Source organism: Lactuca sativa, chromosome 8, assembly GCF_002870075.4.
Source record: "Lactuca sativa cultivar Salinas chromosome 8, Lsat_Salinas_v11, whole genome shotgun sequence".
NCBI lineage: Eukaryota > Viridiplantae > Streptophyta > Magnoliopsida > Asterales > Asteraceae > Lactuca > Lactuca sativa.
Window position 1 is genome coordinate 74,389,549 of NC_056630.2, and position 21,733 is coordinate 74,411,281.

The window sequence follows — 21,733 nt, forward strand, 5'->3', positions numbered from 1 at the left end:
AAGTCTTGATTGTTTTCCGTAATGAGCATTAAACATATTTACCTCAACTGCACAACCCAAATTGTCATCTTCTAACGATTTGCATTATAATAAATCAAGTTTCTTCCAAAACTTATATACTGAATGAAGCGGTACACAATGACCTTTTTTAACAAATATAGCTTGTTCATGCGCACATGATCTCATTGAAATGATTGGCACACATATTAATACATTTTATCGGCACACATATTAATACGATAATTGAAATTTTAATAAAGTAATAAATTGGTCGATCAATATGAATTTTGAAAACAATAAAATATATTATTTTCATTAAATATCCTTACATTTATATTTGATTTTCAAATCAAACCTTATATTCTGCCGCCTCGGCCGGGGGTATAACAGTTGTAGGGCTTAAAAATAATTGACAAGTTACTAATACATTATAATAGAACCCTTATCAACATTTGATGATAATAATAGTTCATAAATCAGTTCTTACTCGGCGGGTTACTAAAAATAATTAGACAAAATTGCAAAAATGGTCCCTGTGGTATGTATTTTTTGGGGGTTTTAGTCCAAACCACGACTTTTTTGGCTTCGTGGTCCTTTTGTACTAGTTTCTATGTGAAAATGGTCCCTCCGAAAATTGAAATGACTAAATTGCCCTCTTAATATATTTTTTTATATTTTTGTCTATTTAATTTAATGTTTATTGATAATAAAATGGGGCCCACACCCCATTCTCTCTCTCTCTCTCTCTCTCTCCTGATTACACACAATCGTTTTTCTTATACTTGAAAATACACAGGTTCTTCAACGTATACACACATAAAATTTGGAAAATGATTCTCATGGGTTCATACTTTTGGGGAGGATCTACTTTTTGTTTTTGGAAATCAATTCACATGTTCACATGGAAATCAATTCACAGGTTTTCACTTTAAAACATACTGACACACACACAAACAATCAAAAGGGGGTGCATCTTCATTTGATCAGGGGAAAAGGAAACGAATCGGCAGCAACGATGGGATCGAAGTGGCTGATGAAACCATGAAGAGGGGTGAACGTCCATCTTCGACAACGATTCGCGAAGGAAAAGAGGTGGAGGAGACGTCAATCGTCTGTGGTGGTGAGGGAAGCTGCTATGGCGGCTTCCCTTGGCTATTTTCTAATCCGACAAAAATCACGAACGAAAATGGCAGAAGGAGCGGCGATTCTCAGGTGGTGCTTGGGCTGTTCCGAATGACAAGAAGGGGGAGGAGTCGAGTCCTCGTTATCGGCAACAAATAGGGGGGAGGGGGAAAAGCTGTAATGACAGACGATTCCAGTGGGGCGTCGGAGGTGCTTGCTCGAAGAAAGGAAGAGATGGGTAGAGGTCACAGTAGGCGTCTCTGACGAGCCCTTCGTGGCTTGTTCTTCGTCTTTGGCAGCTTTCGGAGCGAATGAGATAGTATCTGTGTAGAAGAGGGTGTTAGGGTTATTACTTGACAAGAGAAAGAGGTGGAGGAGGGTTGTGGAGGGCTGTTGCACTTTTTCGGCAGCCGGTTTCCACCTCCGGTGGTGGTTTAACGAGAGAGAGAGAGAGAAAGAGAGAGAGAGAGAGAGAGAGAGATAGACAGACAGAAAGAGAGAAAGAGAGAGAGTCCTCTCTTTATTTATTAATTATCAAAATAGATAAATATATATTAAATTAAAAAAATGAAAGAAAAATCAAAAATAAATACATGAGGGGCATTAAAGTCATTTCAGTTTACCGAGGGACCAAATCCGCAACAAAACTAGCTCAAAAGGACCACTAATCCAAAAAAGTCGGGGTTTGGACTAAAACCCCAAAAAATGCATACCACAAGGACCATTTTTGCAATTTTGTCAAATAATTATTATAAGTTGTGGTGTTTTATTGTTATAAGTTGTAGGGCGTAAAAATAATTGACAATTTACTAAAAATAATTGATAAGTTGTAGTGTTTTATTGTTATAAGTTGTAAGCGAGCTATGACATGTTTTAAGACGTGACATAAGACGTTAATTTATTATATATAACAGTTGACGTAAGGGTAGTTAAATAGATGTTTTTAGAAACGAGTTAAAAAATTTTAAATTAATCGGTCGTTAAAATTATAAATTTAAAATGATAAAATATATCATAATAAAAAATAAAGTTTATTGAAAATGGATTTAAATTCATAATAAAATACCAAACGTTAATATTTTGATATATATATATATATATATATATATATATATATATATATATATATATATATATATATATATATATATATATATATATATATAAAAGTAGGAACCACTAAAATATTTAAGTAATATATATAACTTTACAAAGCAGTTAAAGTAATATGTAAAACTTTACAAAAAGAGTAAATTATAAATTTGACAAATATAAGACTCTAAATGAAAATTTGATAAATAAGGATTAAAAGCACTGACTGATTGATTTAGTGTAGACATGCAATTCAATGCAACAAATACACGAAAAATTCATGTATACAGGAGGACCCTTAAAAAATCCGTTCAAATCGACCGGTCAAACCGTTTTGGATCGGGACCAGTGAAGGGTATAATTTGATTTTTCCCATGAATCGACATCAACCATTACATTCCAATATACATATAAGATACAAAGTGGGTTGTTTACATGTACATGGACTATCTAAATGGACTATACTAAATAATAAATTGGGCTACATATACAAACACACAACATAGCAATAATACGGGTAACAATGCTATACGGGATATACTAAATAACAAATCAGTCTATCTATTGCGAGTTGTGTTCTTGACATGAGGGGAGGAAGGGCGAGAAGAAGACGAGTTCTCAGTTGTGGTGTGGGACACCGAGTTTGAAGGTGTGTCGAGAGGTTGGGAAGTATGAGACGAATTATTAAATATGTTTCGGTTGTCATGGGAAGTAAGAAAATCATACTTGGTAAATGTATATGTGTCATGGAACCAAAAGGAAATACCGATTAGTCAAAGACAACATGTTGGGAGATAATGATTTGTTTTGTATGAAGATTAAGGTTATGATCGAAAGGATAACCATGCATGGGATTAATCGAAGTTGTAGTTTGTGATTGTTATGTGGGTAACAAAGACAACCAAACACACGAATATGAGAATATGAAGATTTTTTATGAGAAAGTTTGTGATAGGGTGTATCATTTTTTTAGAGTAGATGATGGTAGGATATTGTATTTGGATTTCTAAAAAGAAATATAATCCATATGGCTCATCAGCGCGATACAAGGCACGTCTTGTAGCTAACGGCCGCAGTTAGATACCCGATATTGATTGTGATGGGACCTTCAGCCTGGTTGTTAAATGGCCCACCATTCGGGCCATTTCAGTTTAACTATTTCTCATCATTGGCTTGTTCATTAGTTCGTTTTATAATATGTTTCTTCACTACCATCTTCGGTAAACCATATACATGCATCAATCTCCAAATTTACGCGACTCTTGAGCTCATGATGATGTATGCTTGCTTCAGAGGTCTCTCCGTGGCCTTAAGCATGCACTTAAGGCTTGGTATCATAGGTTTGTTTAGGGGTGTTCGTTTGGATGGATCGGTTCAATCCGATCCAATTAAGTAAATCCAAAATGATTTCGGTTTTCAAATTATGGATTCAAATAGTCCAAACTAAATTAAAATCCGATCCGATCCAATCCAATTACAATTCGGTTGGATCGGTTTTTATAATTCGGTTTTCAAAAACCATAACATTTTAAAATGACATAGAATTATAATATGATCTAATTTTACAGAAGAAACAAAAACAAATTATTTACTTGTGATTTAAAATTTATAAACAACCACTAAGAAAACATATTATATTTTATTATTTAGTAGATAAAAAACTTTTGACAAAAAGAACATATTAATGTCTTTTATTTGGTAAAATATTTTTAGCTTATTTAAAAAAAATATAAAATTAATAAATAATTATAGATATATTGAAAATAAATACATAATAAATTGTTGTTCAGTTTTTTTTGGACTATTCGGTTCTTATTTTATAAACCAAAACCAATCTGAAATCCAAAATAATAATTCGTTTTTTGTTGAAAACCAATCCAAAAATCCGAATATCCGAACCAAATAGTCCAATCCAATTTTTCTAATTGGACAATTCGGTTTTATTCAAATAGTGAACAGTTATAGGTTTGTATAGTTTATCACACGGCTTGGTTTCATTAACAACATATATGATTCCTTGTTATTTAGAGTTTTCCATGACCAGACATCATGTATGTTGTTCGACAAATGTGTTTATTCATGCATGATCCCATAGAACCCCACTTCACGGATCTCAATCACATTCTCATATACATTTATGGTACTCTTGAGCATGGTCTATAACTATATGTTATACCCTCTTATGGCCTGGTTACTTATTCATTGGGCGACTACACAACTACTAGATGATCTACATCACTTTATTATGTATTTATTGGTCAAAACCTACTCTCATGGTCATCTAAGAGACAATGTGCTCTATCTCGGCCGAGTGCCAAAATTGAGTATCGAGGTGTGGCAAATGCCTCTGTTGAGACTAATTCGCTTTGTAACTTACTACACGAGCTTCACCATTTGCCTCTTTCTACTGCTCTAGTTTATGTTGATAATGTTAGTGTTGTTTGTTAGGAAAATATAACATGAAAATATACAAATGAACAAAATTGTAGATGTATTGTTGTGGTTTGTGTTTAACATAGTGTCCTTAAAACAAATTTTCTCGGTATAGATGTTTGTTTTCCAAGATATAACAACAGTAAGTGACTATTGAAGATTACCCGAACCTTTACTTGGCTGAAAATACCTTTGTTGCAACAAGAAGAAAAAGTAGAAATAGAATCGATAAATAGGAAGAAATGATTGGTTCATCTAGTGTGTCTAATCAGTAACCAAATGACTTTATTTATAGGCCCAAACTTGTAGCTGGCGAAAACTGAAGAGCGTAACTAATTACAGAGTATGTAATTAATGGTCTATAATACAGATTTGTAACTGATAACTAAAAAGAAAATAATTGCAAAAGGTATTTGAACTTTTCTGATCGACCGACGGTGTATTTTAATCCTCTCCATAAAACCAATTTGAAAATTCAAAGCCTCCCTAAATTTATGGTCATTTTCGTACTCTTCATTTTATTAATATTGAAAATTCAAACCCAACCATACCCTTTTTATTCTCTTCTATAAATTTGAGGCTTTGATTTTCCTATTTTTTTTTTTCAAAATCCCATTCAAGCCAAAGAGGATAAAGATCGATTGATTTAAATCAGAAGGAAACTTCGTGATTCCATTACAAAAATTATTTATCTCTAATCCCATAGAATCGGCCACTACTATGTCTTCGTTGTCTTTGCACCACCTCCCTGCTTCACCACCCCTCCATTTGGAAAATGTAAGCTTAGAAACGCAAATCATACAACCAAGAGTTATGTCTTAATCGAGGTGATGGGTTGAAAGAACATGCATCATATGTGTTTGTGGGAGTGTCTCAAAGAAAGAATATGTGCCACAAGTTCTCTGGTTAACCTTGTATCAAGTTCTTTTTTTTTCTCTAGATTTTTTGAAGCATATGTGTCCGTGTTGTTTGGAACTTGGTATTGTTATTAAAATTTTGCTAGAGTTGGATTGATGTTCGAAATGAAGTCCGAAATGGATTCAAAATGTTATTTATAGGGGGACCACGTTACTGGGTCAGATCTTATCCCCATTTACCACTTACGAAATACGGGTTCAAAATAGGTCATTCCGGACATAATGATAATTTTACAAAAATAAAAATTTTATGGTTATTTTTTTATAGAATAATCTTATTATAAAGTGGTTAGATTACTCATTTTCGCTTTATTAAATCCATGATGAATGCCTCTCAAAAGTAGGATACCTACATCGTTAAAACTAATTTGATTGATATCAAAGTAAAGGACAAGCGACATAGACACTATGTGATTTTCTTTAAAATTAACTCGCTGTTCACTATACTTAAACTCCTACCCGGATCCGACCGGGCGAGCGACGACGGTCTACGACGTTTGGCGGCCTAGTCAACACTCATATACTGACATCTCGCACCGTCACTGCATACAAAACCACTGTTTGAATAGCAAAATGGCGGCAAAATCACTGTGATAACCCATATCTTTCATCTAACATTTCCAATTAGGGTCCTTGGAACTCAGTTTTGCACCTCTGTTTCTTTGTCTTGGTTGAGTTTTGGAATTAGGGTTTACTTATCTGTTGAATCGATCTAAGCTTAACGAAACCGCAGCAAAATGACAGCAGACGCCTTATCATCGGTTTGTAATTTGGGAGTTCTGGATTCTCTCTCCGAAGCTTCAATCTCCGAGATTTTGGAAAGCTGGAACAGCTTCTGTATTATAACAGAGACGATCGTCAAAGGTGATGATACTGACTTATCGTCATATTACTCGAAGTTCCAATCCCACGTTTCTAGTCTATGCAAGTACGGCCTTCGGGATTTAGTCGAAGAACATTTCCTTCTATCTCTCCAGGTATATTTTGTTTTTTGGAGGTCGTTGTTGTTTGATTCGAACTTATTACCCCATTTTAGTACATTTGAGTTCTTCGTGGTAACACATCACCTACGACGTGGTGCGATTTATACAGAAGGAATCACATTGTAACCAGAACAAAATTACTATAATACAAGTCGTCGTAGAGCTAATGTAGTGTGATTGCAATTTTGCCCCTTTTAGTATGTACCATTTCAGATTAATTGTTTTCAGAACTTTCAGCTCCCACATCATTTCCATGTGTATCATTCCTTGTTTTACTGAGATGTGTCTTGCATTCTACTTTTTAATCTGAATCAGTAGCATTGTTTGATATGAGCAGGAAACTTTAGAGAAACATAGTGCACCCAAGTTTTGGAAGAATTTTGATGCTAATAGTAATGGCATAGACCTTGAAACAAATGACAAAGATGTATGTTGGCAATCTCTCTCTCTCTCTCTCTCTCTCTATATATATATATATATATATATATATATATATATATATATATATATATTTGTTGTATAAATTACTTCTTTTAATCTGATTCTGAATTTGGCGAATCACCAAACAGATGCAAGAGGATGTGGTGGAACTACTACTGTGTAAAGCTTTGGAAGAAATATCACTTGAAAAACAGTATCAAGAAAAGTGTTTATTGATGTTGGTCAATTCTTTACAAATATGCCAAGATTACCCTTCAGATGTGGAAAATGTCTTATTTTCTAAATATCAACTAATTGTTTCTTCTGTTCTTATGACCACTCTGCCTCGCCAATTTCCTGGTATATGTTTCTTGAGACTTTAATTATACAATCTGCTCGCTATTTTTGACTTTATTTTTCCCTTAAATTTGTGAACTCAAATGTTAGCCTTCAACTACCATTTAGTGCTTTTTTTTGGCAAGATCAATAATTAGAGGTCAGTATTATCAGAAAGAAACTGAAATATTACTTTTAGAACGCAAAATAATCAGCTTTAGAGCTACTATTGATTAATCATTACTAATATTTTCTATCATTTAAGTTGAGTATTACTATTATCTACCTATAATGTGTGTTTTCCTTATTAAAAATTACCCTTGACTTGAAGACATGATTAAACAATATTCAGAATAAATTGATCCCTCTACTACACATAAATAAATTTAAAATGCTAAACTTTTGGTTATTAACAATCTTGTAGAGGTACTTCACTGGTACTTCAAAGGAAGATTAGAGGAGTTGAGTACAATTATGGCTGGAGATTATGAAGAAAATAACGAATCACAAGATAAAAATGACATGGAAAATAATCGATATGGAAAAATGGATATTGATGGAAGCTTTGACCAGAAGAAAAAATTGGAGGATAAGTTGGTGAGGAACATTGGAATGGTTGTTCATAATCTCAGAAATCTTGGATTTACATCTATGACTGAAGATGCTTATGCTTCTGCAATATTTTTGCTTTTGAAGGTGCACTTTCATATCCCATTTCTTTTGTATTATATATAGGGTTAATACCAAGAAATAGGGACATACTTTTTTGTATTTGTTTATTATAGCATCCTACTTTCATACCTTTCTCTTATAGCATTCTACTTTGAAAAATCTATCAATTACAGCATTATCAACCAAGTACAATGCAATTTCCAGTTTTCCACTGCTACAATTAATTAGATTATTTAAAGTATTAAAAAGAAAAGTTTAAAGTACAAAGCTTTAATTGAAAGAAATGAAAGCAAGATGTTATAATAAACAACTAATAAATGAAAGTCAGATTTTTTATGCTCCAATGTTATATATGTGTGTATTTTGTTACATTTTTTTTTGCATTATGGCAGGCTAAAGTTTATGATCTAGCTGGCGATGATTACAGGAGTACTGTTTTGGAGTCTATTAAGGGGTGGATACAGGTAGATTTTTTTCATGTCATTTTCACAGGATAAAAAATCATCAATTTTTTTTTTCATGTTACAAACGTATGAATTCTAACTAAGGAAGCTACTTTCTGCAGGCTGTTCCTCTACAGTTTTTGCATGCACTTCTTGATTATCTTGGTGATTCCAAAATTTATCTAAGTCCTTCTAGTACAAAATCACCTCTTGCATCAAATCCATCATCCTGTTATCCAGGAACTAGTAAACCATCTGAAGGAATCATTAGATGGCAATTGAGATTAGAGTATTTTGCATATGAAACATTGCAAGATTTGAGAATTGCAAAACTTTTTGAGATCATTGTGGATTATCCCGACAGGTTAATAATCTTTAAACCTTCACTGCCTTTATAAAAACATCAATTTTCAGTTTTTTACACACACTATTTAAATCTACAGTGCTCCTGCTATTGAGGACTTAAAACAATGTCTTGAATACACTGGCCAACACTCGAAACTAGTCGATTCATTTATTTCTGCACTACGATACCGGTTATTGACAGCTGGCGCTTCAACAAATGATATATTGCATCAATATGTTTCAACTATAAAAGCCCTTAGAACAATAGACCCTGCAGGCGTTTTTCTAGAAGCAGTTGGTGAACCAATTAGGGAATATTTAAGAGGAAGGAAAGACACCATTAAATGTATTGTCACCATGCTTACAGATGGCAGTGGTGGAAATAATAATGGACCTGGAAATAATGGAGATAGTCTCCTTGAAGAAATAAATAGAGATGAAGAAAATCAAGAAAATACTGGTCTTGATGATGATATTAATACTGATGACAAACAAGCATGGATCGATGTCCAACGGTATGTGTATGCAATAGAAGAAAATAATAACATTCCAGGCGCACGTATCAAGATATTGCCTGCTTTGGGAAACCAGACACAAGGACTTCCCAGGGGGTCAACCATCCTAGTACTGCTTTCACCTGAGCACGCTTAACTTGCAGAGTTCTGATGGGATCTACTGTCCTCACGGCTTTAAAATGCGTACTGCAAGGAGAGGTTATCCACACCTTTATAAGAAATGCTTAATAAACATTTCGTTCTAATTGATGTGAGACTGGTGAAACCAGTCTCACATCTGCTAAAGGGGAAATGAAAACAAAACATTCCTTATAAAGGTGTGGATACCTCTCCTTGTAATATGCATTTTAAAGCCGTGAGGACAGTAGATTCCATAAGAACTCTGTAGTTAAGCGTGCTCAGGCGAGAGCAGTACCAGGATGGGTGACTCCCTGGGAGGTCCTTGTGCCTGGTTGCCAGAAGCAGACAATATCTTGGTACGTGTGTCTGGGATGTTATGGTGTTATAGATGATAATTTTTTATTTGCTACATTTTCAGCTGGGAACCTGACCCTGTAGAGGCGGACCCCCAAAAGGGAAGCCGATACAGAAGGAAAGTAGATGTACTTGGGATGATTGTTGGTATAATTGGTTCAAAGGATCAATTGGTTAACGAATACCGTGTCATGTTGGCTGAAAAGCTACTAAACAAAACTGATTATGACATTGACACTGAGATACGCACATTGGAGCTTCTCAAGGTGTGCGAATTGCAAATTTATACTATGATTTCTGATTTCGTGAATTGGATCTAATTTTTGAAATTTGTGTTATCATTTTGTTATCTCCAGATACATTTTGGTGAAAATAGCATGCAGAAATGTGAGATCATGCTCAATGATCTGATTGGTTCGAAAAGAATAAACACAAATGTAAAAGCCACAATAAATCAGTTATCTAAAACAGGTAGAATTTAGCAAACCAACACCTAGTTTTGTAATAACAATATAATTTTGTAATAATTATTTTGGAATTGAATTTTAGGTGCCGAATCCCGGGAGCATGAGACTCCATTTGATATAATTAACGCCACAATCATATCTTCAAATTTCTGGCCACCTATCCAGGTATATCTTGTAAATAATTTCTGGAATTAACTATGCATTTTATCCGCTTTTCTTTTTTATTATTCGAACATGTGGTCATCAATTTAGTTTTAAATCAAGTTACAAAAATGGTCCCTGCACTTTCTGATTTTTACTGTGTAGTCCAAAATTGAAATCTTTTTTTCACTTTTGGTCCTTATTTCATGGTTTCATGTTGATTTTGGTTCCTGGAACCTTGAAATAAACTGGAGACTGGAGTAAGTTACAAAAATGGTCCCTGTAATTTCTGATTTTTACAGTGTGTAGTCCAAAAGTGAAGTGAATCCTAGAAATAATGACCAAAATCAGAAAGCCCAGAGACATAACCTTGAAATAAGGACCAAAATTAAAAAAAAAAAACAGTTTCAGTTTTGTAATAAACACAGTAAATATTTGAAAGTACATGGACCATACCATTATTGTAATTTACTGTAAAACCTTGAAATAAGGACCAAAAACAGAAAGTCCCAGTAACCAAAATCAATATCAAACCTAGAAAAGGGAAAATCAGAAAGCATTGTAATTTACTCTTATATTTTACCTATTCTGATTTTTACAAATGACATTCTAAATAAAAAAAATATTAATCTGAAATGGAACTGCAGGATGAGGATGTGAACATACCTGAGCCTATGGACAAGCTTTTAAATGACTATGCAAAAAGATTTCATGAAATTAAAACTCCTCGCAAACTACTATGGAAGAAAAACCTTGGTACAGTAAAGGTCAGTCACATTAACATTTTTACTACAGTAATTTTTAAAAAAATAATACAGTAAATTTTGTAATAAAAACATTTCTTTTATGTTTCAGTTAGAATTGGAATTTGAAGATAGAACACTGCAGTTCACAGTCACTCCTGTACATGCTTCAATCATTATGAAATTTCAGGATCAAACAAGGTAAAAACATGAATCTGTGTCATGTGACACCCTTTTTTAATATAAATTATATAAAAAAAAAATCTTGGATTTTGTATTTTCAGTTGGAGTTGTAAGAATCTTGCGGATGCTATTGGAGTGCCTGTTGACACTCTTCAAAGAAGGATAAATTTTTGGATAAGCAAGGTTTGTTCACTTGTTATTTTTTTAACAGTATAAAGATTTATTTCTAAATTCTAATCACATAACATTCTTTTTTTTACTGGTGTAGGGGATTGTTTCAGAATCTTCCAGTAATGACCCTAACGACCACTTATATACACTGGTGGATAGCATTTCTGACGGGGGTAAAACCGTCATTAGTAATGAAGAGTTGGTAGCTGATGACGATTCCGAAAGATCAGTAGCCTCTGTTGAGGATCAATTACGCAAAGAAATGACTGTCTATGAGGTACATTTCCTATAAATTCCAAGTCTGAGAATTATAAGCCTTTTTTTTGCATCATTATCAAAGGGTATTTAAGACATTTGGTGAATATTTAAAACTATCATTATGTGAAAGTTTGGATACTTTTGATGGAAACTTATAATTTTTAATGCAGAAATTCATCACTGGGATGCTTAAAAATTTTGGTAGCATGGCCTTGGATCGAATTCATAACAGTCTCAAGGTAATTATTTATTTAATTATTATTATTATTTTTTATTTTAATTCTGAGAAAACCACAGATATTTTTTAAAGAAAATAACAAGAAGTTATTGTTGCAGATGTTTTGTTCTGATCCTACTTATGACAAGTCACTTCAACAGCTACAATGCTTTTTGTCGTGGCTAGTTGCAGAAGAGAAGTTGGAAATTAGAGACGATACATATTTTTTAAAGAAATAATATATATATTTGTTTGTATCTTGTTTGGCCTTTGTGGGTTGTAAAATTAGAAATTTAACTTTGATTTTTATGAAATGATTGTGTTTATAACACCGAATGTGGTGTTTTAGTTTAAAGTTTCACATGTACAAGTTGGTTCTTCAGTTTTGAATTTATTATTAGTTTAGACAAAATTGCTAAAATGGATCCCTATGGTTTCCTAAGAGTCGCAACATGGGCTAAACTTTAGAATCAAATGCAAACACAAAAACATAGAAACTTCATCCCTAATAATCTTTTTCAATGATATAATCAAAATGAAAACCAAACCTACATCCATAATCATCCCTCGGGCAAACCATAGAGACCTTTGCCAACATGCCTTGTTGGAGAAGCAGGTTGGAGATACATTTTTTTAAGACTTTCAACTGGAAACTTAAAGATGTGTTGCTTTGACCTCATAACGAATCAAACTCTGATAAATTCATATACACTTTCGAGACTATAGGGTTGATTTGTCATCTTCGGTAGGTTATGTCGCTGGAAAGGTAGCAACATTGTGGGGGCGAAGAGGAGAGAGTAAAGGGTGAGGGTGTGCTGGGGTTTTTAAAGAAAGTAAAGGACCAGAGTTGCAACTTTGTGAAACCACAAGTCCACATTTGAAGCGATTTGAAAGTTGTCACCAACGTGTTGCTATTTGAAAACCACAAATCCACGTTTGAATCCAGTCTGAAATTTTGTATTTAATTTTTTTATAAAGAGTAAATTACAGTAATAATATGTGTGGTTATGTGATTTTTTTAATAAAATAGAGTTTTTTCGATTGTAAACCTGACTTGATTGATTTCATTTTGGTTAGGTTTTGACAAGTGTTGTTTCAAGTAGGGAAGACGAAGATGGCGGACGTATTCATTTTTATTATATTTGGTATGGCGTAGCGGGTAGGGACGGTACCATTAGTCAATGTTTTAAAAACCGGTTTGAACCGGCCGGTTGAACCGGTTGGACCGGGAACTGGGGGAGGGAGCAGTTCAACTATCACCGGTTTTACATTGATTTCTAAACCGGATTGAACCGACCGGTTTTTAGAAAAACCCGGTTGAACCGGTCAAAATAAACCGGTTGAACCGGTTAAACCGAATAAAAAAATGAAAAAGAACCATTTACATAATAAACATTGGTGATTTTTTTCAAATCTATTTAGTTTGCTTAAAATAAAAACATATAGTAAATGTTATAAAGTTTTTTGATGCGCTTTTATTCATCCAAAACTATATTTAGTTTCGGTATTATACTTTATTTTCTTTTTGACGTATATGAATTGATGTAAAACACTAAAACTTATGATTATGTGTTATTTTAATGTATTTGGATTTATCTATAACTTATTTTTATATGTATTTTTAATGTTTGAACTTGGAAACATCAGATTCGTGATTTATATATGTATGTATGTGTAGAAAAATAGGAGAAAACATGAAAAATATAGAAACTGGTTCACTTGGCGGTCGAACCGGTTAAACCGGGAACCGATCACCATACCGGTTCAACTAAAAAACCGGTTTTTAAAACATTGCCATTTGTGCAATACTCCATGCCATCCATGCCATGGTACCATTGAGGTGTTTTTCATCGACTAGTTATTGAAAAAATAAATCAACTATATAAACAACAAACAACCACCACCAACCTACTCCAATTCCTTTACAACATTCTCCAATTTCATTCCATTTTTTCTAATTCCATTAAGCTCCTTAGAAAAAAAATGAATCCAAATACAAGAAAATATGTAAAGGATGGAAATATTATTATTCATCTTCATCCATCGATAAACCTATTGTTCTTCATCTTTTCTATGCATTACCTCGAACTGCATAAATCTTTGTTCAGACTAATGCAAGTTCAAGCACGGGCACACATTCAAGAACTATGATCCAGAGAGATCCAGAAGGTTCCGGATAAACAAACATTTGGATAACTAGTTTATTTTAATTGTCGTTTTAGGATTTAATTTTTCTTTTGTTTTAGTATATTTTTTAAATTAAATGTTATGTTTAATTTAATTTTAATTTTGTTTTTTAGTTTTAAATTAGTAAAAGTTTAAATTAAAAAATAAAAGTAAAAATAAAAAATTAAATGGGTTGAAAAGGGTGAGAAAGATAAGTTTTCATGTCTTGTAAGATAGGGTGGAAGTGAGAGGAGAGAGAAAAATTGATATGACAGTGATATGACAAGTAGACTGGGAAACATGAAAAAGATAGACTCATTTCATGCATACCGCCCCAAAAATATCGTTGCGATGATTTAGAGCCACGATTGTCGCCTCATATAGTATATACCATGGGAGACCACAACCAATCATTTTGTTCTTCTACTCTACTCCGTGCCTCTCTTTTCTTTCTTTCTTTCCTGACTGCGGCCTCATGTTGCGTTGCAGGTACACTAGAGCTTAGCATCGAAGAAGATCGTGGTGAGAAGGAAGGAGATGGTTGTGAGATGCAACTATCTCTTCTAACTAGTATACCCTCTCGCCTAATAACAAAAACCGAAATGGAATCAAACCACAAATGTGATAACTATTACATTTGAAAAAGAAAGTACTAAGTATTAGACGTACAAAATATGCAATTTAATTTTTATAAAAGAATATATTATTTTAATATTTGTTATTTATGATGTTAGATATGGATTAAATGTATATTATATAGTTTTTTTTTGTGTATTTTTGAAAAAAAACTATTTTTTAGAAATGAGTTATTCACACCGATCAAGAATATCTAATGCGTATTTTTTTTTTCTTTTTGTATAAAAACTTTTCAAAATACAATTTTTACTCATGCACTTAGTCACAATTTCAAAGTTTTTAATATCATTATTTTTCAATAAAAATATCATTTTAATTACTTGTATCCTATATATTTGTCATTTTCTATGGTTATTTAACTATTTTTTATTTTAGCAAAATAAAAGTATTTTCTTGGAATTCTGGAATAATTCATCGGATTTTAGATTTTTCTTAATATTCAATACTAGGTTTTTTTTTTTTTTTTTTTTTTTTTTTTTTTTTTTTTTTTTTTTTTTTTTCGAAATCACGTTTATCAGTATGGACCCACAATGTTAGTTTGAAATTTATTTTTTTTGTTAAAAAAATATGCTTGATGATAAAATAAAGTTGTCTGAAACAATTCATTCTGGAAATGTTTGCAATTTTTCAAAACAGAAAAAACTTATTTGTTTAGTTGTTTTTTAACATTAACTTAAGATGCGGTTAGTTTAATTAACAATGCTTATATTATAAGCTAAATTCATATAATTTTATTGTGTATATTAAATTAAGTTTAATGTTTTAAATTTATTTAAAAGTTGAGTACTTTCTAACAATTTAAAATATAAATAGTATTTAAGTTATCTTGGGCCGTTTGCAATTAATTAATAAAAGTGAAAAATACAAAATTAAAAATTATGTAGGGACCAAAACGTAACTTTAATGTGCAGTGTAACTCTTTTGCAATTATATATTGAAGCGTGATTTAAAAATGACATGAGTCTATATATAACACGATGATAATTTACCATATCAAGTGGACCGCAAAAATATCAAAAAGTTTCCATCAAAACAATTATGCATAGTAATGTTATATCCCCTAGATCTTCGGATGTAGTCTTTAAAAAAATTAGCTTTACCATTCAAAAAGGCTTAGCGGCACAGCTAGTTGCCCGTTTGCCATCTCACTCATTGTACGATGACAATTAAAAATAATTTATGTTTGTATTTTATAAAAAAAAACTATGTATGGAGGAGGCGGACAAAATCATAAAAGTAAGGTTTTAAAGTGTATCTTAAAAAAATTAATAAAATCAAAATTATGTAAGTGACGAAAACGTAACTTTAATGTGAGGGGTAACTCATTTACAATTTGTAGATAAAATGTGGTTTACAAAATCAGCAATCCATTTATAGCAGCGTCTTAATTATATCATATCGTGTGGACCATAAAAGTATCAAAATATAATTTCAATCCAAAAAGTTATGTATTTAAGGGACAGACGGAAATAAGACTTGAAAATATATTTTGAGGAAATTAATAAAACCGAAAACTAAAAGGAAAATTATGTAAGAGACGAAAAATATAACTTTAAAATATAGTAAAGGAACCAAATCATAACTTATAAAATATCAATAATTTAATTATAAAGTATGAAAATTATTATATCAAAACTTCTAAAGTGAAAATGTAGCAATCTCTATCATAAATAAAATCTCTATTTTACAATAGATATTTATTTTGCATCTTTGTATTATACGCGGAAAAAATTATAATATGATTTGGCTAATCATTTTCGCTCTAAATCAGGTCATTTATTACACAACGGTATAGTAAACAAACCTATAAATGACAAAGTGAATATTTATAAAAATTATTCTTGAAAATATTCAACTATATATGTTAAAAAAAGAGAGAACATTTTTTTTTGGTGTTACATAGGATGTACCGGCTTGTAAAGTACATATTTGGGCCCGAAGTTTGGAAATTTCGTGTGACCCTTATATAAATAATGGGTTAATATATTTTATTTCAGTTACATGGTGTCTTGATTTATTTTGGGGGGGTTTAAAACTATAAACATTATCAACTATTGCTTTATTTATGTACAGTTGACATACGTTTACAATATCGACGAATCTAGAAGATGAGGATGAGAATGAATGTGGAAGATGAAAATGACAGTTGCCAGTGACATGATGTAATAAGTTTAGCTAAACTATATTTAAACACAAAATAATAGTAGTTGATAAAATCTTGATATAGACGTTACATAAGCAACACGTAGACGCCATATAAGTGATAAGCGGCCAATAATATGCAAAACCGTTAAATTTCAAACAAAAACATTCAATTTGAGACCATAAAAAGCTGAAAAAATAGCGATCTAGAATACACATAAAATAAAATTGGTTATATTTTTTTAATATGAATACAAAAATACATATATAGACACCGAGTTACATGATAAAAACATTATAGTCGTTTATACAACGTGATCACATCTTGGATTTCAAGAAATATGTTTTTGGGGGAAATTTTTTAGATAACAATAATTTATTATTATTATTATTTTTAATTTTTATTTATTTATCATTTACATGTTTTTTTGGTGAAATAACAAAGTAAATCATTAGCCGAAGTAAAAATAATATGTTTCGTGAAGAGAAAAAAAAACGAAGATTCATTTTTGCGATGTCACGGATATTGTTTGAAAAGTAAAATAAAATTTGATTCGGTAAAAAAAATGAGTTGTCGAGAGGTTTATTCAGGAATTTTTTTTTGTGAATCATGTTATTCTTATATTTTCTAATGATTTATTTGGTTGGTTCAACAAGAAACATGCAAATCATAAGGTTCATACTCTTTTAATTCATCGTCACATCAACTCTTTTTTATACTTTTACTTAGGTTAAGGGCATCGACAATCCAACTCTATAGAGTTCAATGGATTGTCACATCATCTATTAAACATCTATACAATGCCACTCAGAATCATTAAACACTTATTCAATCGTAATCACCACTTTATCATTTCTATTAAACCATTCAATAATCATTCAACATCTCCATTTATCTTTACTCCATGTTACCGCCCACATTCCGTTCAACTCTTATTCGATCCTAGTCATCACCACATTCAACTCGTATACTACTTGCATTATGGATGCTCTAACGGGAGTAGAGCCGCTATGGGGCTTGCTATGGCGCTCACTAGGAGAAGGAACACCGCCCCTAGCTGTCATTAGGGGGCTTGTTACACTATATTACTCGTTAAGCCGAGAGAGAGAGAGAGAGAGAGAGAGAGAGAGAGAGAGAGAGAGAGAGAGAGAGAGAGAGAGAGAGAGAGAGAGAGAGAGAGAGAGAGAGAGAGAGAGAGAGAGAGAGAGAGAGAGAGAGAGAGAGAGAGAGAGAGATTGTCTGTGCATCTGTTGACCACAAAAACAATTGACAGTTGCTATTTTTTTTTCAAAATAAAACCTATTTAAAGTCACACTATCACTTCCTATATTTTTCAATATAAAATGCTAAGACTAGGTGACAATAAAAAACCTATGTGTCCATAAAAAAACTTAGATGACAATATATTAGGAGTATTACTCTTTCGAGCCTTATACACATTCCATCCATATTGAAATTAATCCATTTCATCCATCCTAACATGCAACCTACACAATTTTCAATTTTAAAATACATATAAAATTAATTTATAAAGTATATAAAAATAATTGTTGTACAGATATTATAAGTATTATATAAACTGAAGAGATAGAGTTGAACGAATTAGAGTACAATAAAGTTGCTCACCATCATTCTGAACCCACTATTTTGAACTCATGTAAATGTAGAGTCATGAGCTTGGAGGTACCGATGTACCTTGGTGCCCATCCTATTTTTTTTTATTACAACTCCGTTCACCCTTAGCATCTATTTTTTCTTGATTTTATAGGAACATGGTTTGCAAAAGGAATTATGTAATCACATTTCCTCTAATTGAGAATTGGTTATTTATGATCTGGCGCAATTAAAATGCTTATTTATATGATTTCTTTTACTTAATTATACAATAATGTCAATTTTAAAAATTTATAAAATTTTATTGTACTATTTTATCAATTAAGGCAAACGACACAAATTATAACATGTTATCGATATTATGTCTTTTTGCCCAACAATAAAATGTTGTATATTTAATATAGAAAATCTTATAGTTTTATGCATATTTTCTCACCCAAACTCATTACTCATCATTCTCCTTAAAATTAACTCGACCGTTAGATTTATAAAGGCATTATTTTAAATGAATATTTATAACAATCACAGGAATCTTGACTTGACTACTTGCAGTTAACTTAACTTATATGACCGTTACTTTCCTATTTGATTTCAAATTTACACTCATCGCCCCAAAAGAACACACACACTAACACACAGTTTGAACTGCCATTGAAGATGAAAGAACCAGAGCAACAACAAACCACAGAAGAAGAGAAAATGCAAGATCTCAGATTCAAAGCCAAGGGGCTTCTCCATAGAGATGAATGGGAACAATCAATCCAAACATATTCCCAACTCATCTCTCTCTGCCAAACCCATATCTCTAATCCCCAAACTCGACCCGACCCGAAACTCCAAAAATCCCTCTGTTTAGCCTTCTCCAACAGAGCCGAAGCAAGATACAAAACCCGTGATTTCGATCAAGCTCTCAAAGATTGTGACGAGGCATTGCAAATTGAAAACACCCATTTCAAAACGCTCATGTGTAAAGGTAAGATCTTGCTTAATCTTGATAGATACAGTATGGCTTTAAACTGCTTCAAGATTGCTAATCTTGATCATCCCAGTAATCAAGATTCTGAAACCTTAAATGGGTATTTGGAAAAAACGAAAAAGCTTGCATTTTTATCAAGATCTGGAGCATTTGATTTTAGTAATTGGGTTTTAAATGGGTTTAAGGGTAATCTGCCTGAGTTAGCAGAGTATATTGGCGCTTTAGAGATCAAGAAATCTGAGATTAGTGGTAGAGGATTGTTTGCAACGAAGAACATTGATGTTGGTTCTTTGTTGTTGGTCAATAAAGCTATAGCAACCGAAAGAGGGATATTGCCAGAATCCAAAACTCAAGATTTGGGTGAAAATGCTCAAATGGTAATGTGGAAGAATTTCATAGACAAAGTTGTTGCATCAACTTCAAATTGTAAAAGAACACAATACTTGATTTCAAAGTTATCGGTTGGTGAAAATGAGGAAGATCTTGAGGTTCCTGATATAAGTAGTTTTAGGCCCGAATACGAGCAAGAGTGTGGCTTTTTGGGTGAAAAGATTGATATGGGAGTCATGTTAAGCATATTGGATGTGAATTCACTTGTTGAAGAAACATTTTCAAGCAAATTTTCGGGTAAAAATGGCGATTATCATGGTGTTGGGATATGGGTTTTGGCTTCTTTTATCAACCATTCCTGTAACCCTAATGCGAAAAGATTTCACATTGGTGACCATGTGATTGTTCATGCTTCCAGGGATATAAAAGAAGGTGAAGAGATCACATTAGGCTATTTTGATGTTTTTTCGCCTTTGAAAACCCGAAAAGAAATGACAAAGAATTGGGGGTTTGATTGTCATTGCAAAAGGTGCAAATTTGAGAATGGTGTTTCCGAAAAACAAGAAATGGGAGAGATTGAAATGGGGTATGAAAGAGGGGTTGATGTTGGTAACATGGTGTATAAGTTAGAGGAGAGTATGAGGAGGTGGATGGTAAGAGGTAAAATGAAGGGGTATTTGAGAGCTTCATTTTGGAAGGTTTATTCGGAGCTTTTTGTATCAGAAAAGTTGATGGTGAAGTGGGGGAGAAGAGTTCCGGCGATGGAGGTGGTGGTGGAGAGTGTCGTTGAGGCGGTTGGCGGTGATGAGAGGGTATTAAGGGTAGTTGTTGAAGGGATGAAGAGGAATGGTGGTAGTGGTGGTGTGGTGGAGATGGAAAAGGCAATGAAGTTAGGAAGGGGTGTTTATGGGAAGGTCATGAAGAAGCAAGCAATGAGAAGTTTAATTTGTTGATCAAATTGGGAAGATTAAATGCATTTGTTCCACATTAGGGTTTTTTTAGAGTAACTTCTCATTGCAATTGTAGGGTAATTTTTTTTGGGTTCGTGTTGCATTCCAAATTATGTTGGAATAGATAAAAGACGAACTATTTTAGTTCTTACAAATGTTTTTGATCTTTTAATTTCTTTTAGTTAGTCATCAAATTTTAAAGATCTACTTAGTGAAACATTGAAATTTCCAATCACCGAAGTGGAATATTTATGAAAGGCAGTTTCTATTTAATGGTGATGTTAGTCTTTACAAAATTGTTTATTGTTAAAATATTAGATATTTAAATAAGAATCAAACACGATTTTTGAATACTTATCTAAGTGTAACATTTATTGCAACAATCATATTTTTGGTTTGGTCTACTAAATAGATGAAATATAGATGAAATACGAGTGCCAAAATGGGGTTTAAATTGTGATATAATACAAGTAACAAGGTGCGGACTTCACACTTATATATAAGACGAGTTCAACCCCGAACACGAAGAAAGGCGAGAGTCAAGTGGGGGATCTCATGGCGGGGTTTATTTTCGAGTTTGAAAGTTGTGGGAAAACCTTTTGGATTGAAGGCAAGTTGACGAAACATGTAGATTTGGGTCTACTTGAAGGCAACCCAAACTGCATGATAACCAAGTTGCTTGATAGTTCAAGCTGTCCGCAACAACTCTAACCCAAGCTGTTTATGGAAGACGACTTTGTCTTTACAATTTTTTTCTTTGAAAAACTATTTTAATTTGTATATTTTGCGGATTTCTTTGTCATTATCCCATTTTCGAGGTGATGAATATATATATATATATATATATATATATATATATATATATATATATATATACACACACACACACACACACACATTTTTCGCCTATTTGGAACTCTTAGAGTGATCCTTACAGATTATCATAAGTTAAATTTCTCCTTAACCTAAGCATTTTAGTGGAAAAA

The 21,733-nt window shown here is 32.6% G+C and overlaps 2 protein-coding genes across 2 annotated transcripts; both read left to right on the plus strand.

Moving 5' to 3' along the window:
• The first annotated feature begins 5,948 nt into the window (after positions 1-5,948).
• On the plus strand, positions 5,949-12,374 carry LOC111900604 (anaphase-promoting complex subunit 2). Its single transcript, XM_023896488.3, has 16 exons — positions 5,949-6,541; positions 6,885-6,974; positions 7,117-7,327; positions 7,728-7,999; positions 8,368-8,439; positions 8,541-8,782; positions 8,862-9,278; positions 9,817-10,018; positions 10,109-10,223; positions 10,302-10,384; positions 11,008-11,127; positions 11,216-11,304; positions 11,388-11,469; positions 11,555-11,734; positions 11,886-11,954; positions 12,052-12,374. Exons 1-16 carry the CDS (start codon positions 6,302-6,304, stop codon positions 12,169-12,171), a joined length of 2,604 nt encoding a protein of 867 aa, XP_023752256.1. The 5' UTR covers positions 5,949-6,301; the 3' UTR covers positions 12,172-12,374.
• Positions 12,375-19,061: 6,687 nt separating this feature from the next.
• LOC111900605 (methyltransferase FGSG_00040) lies at positions 19,062-21,020 on the plus strand. The gene has a single exon (XM_023896489.3). It carries the CDS (start codon positions 19,149-19,151, stop codon positions 20,748-20,750), a length of 1,602 nt encoding a protein of 533 aa, XP_023752257.1. The 5' UTR covers positions 19,062-19,148; the 3' UTR covers positions 20,751-21,020.
• The last annotated feature ends 713 nt before the right edge of the window (positions 21,021-21,733 follow it).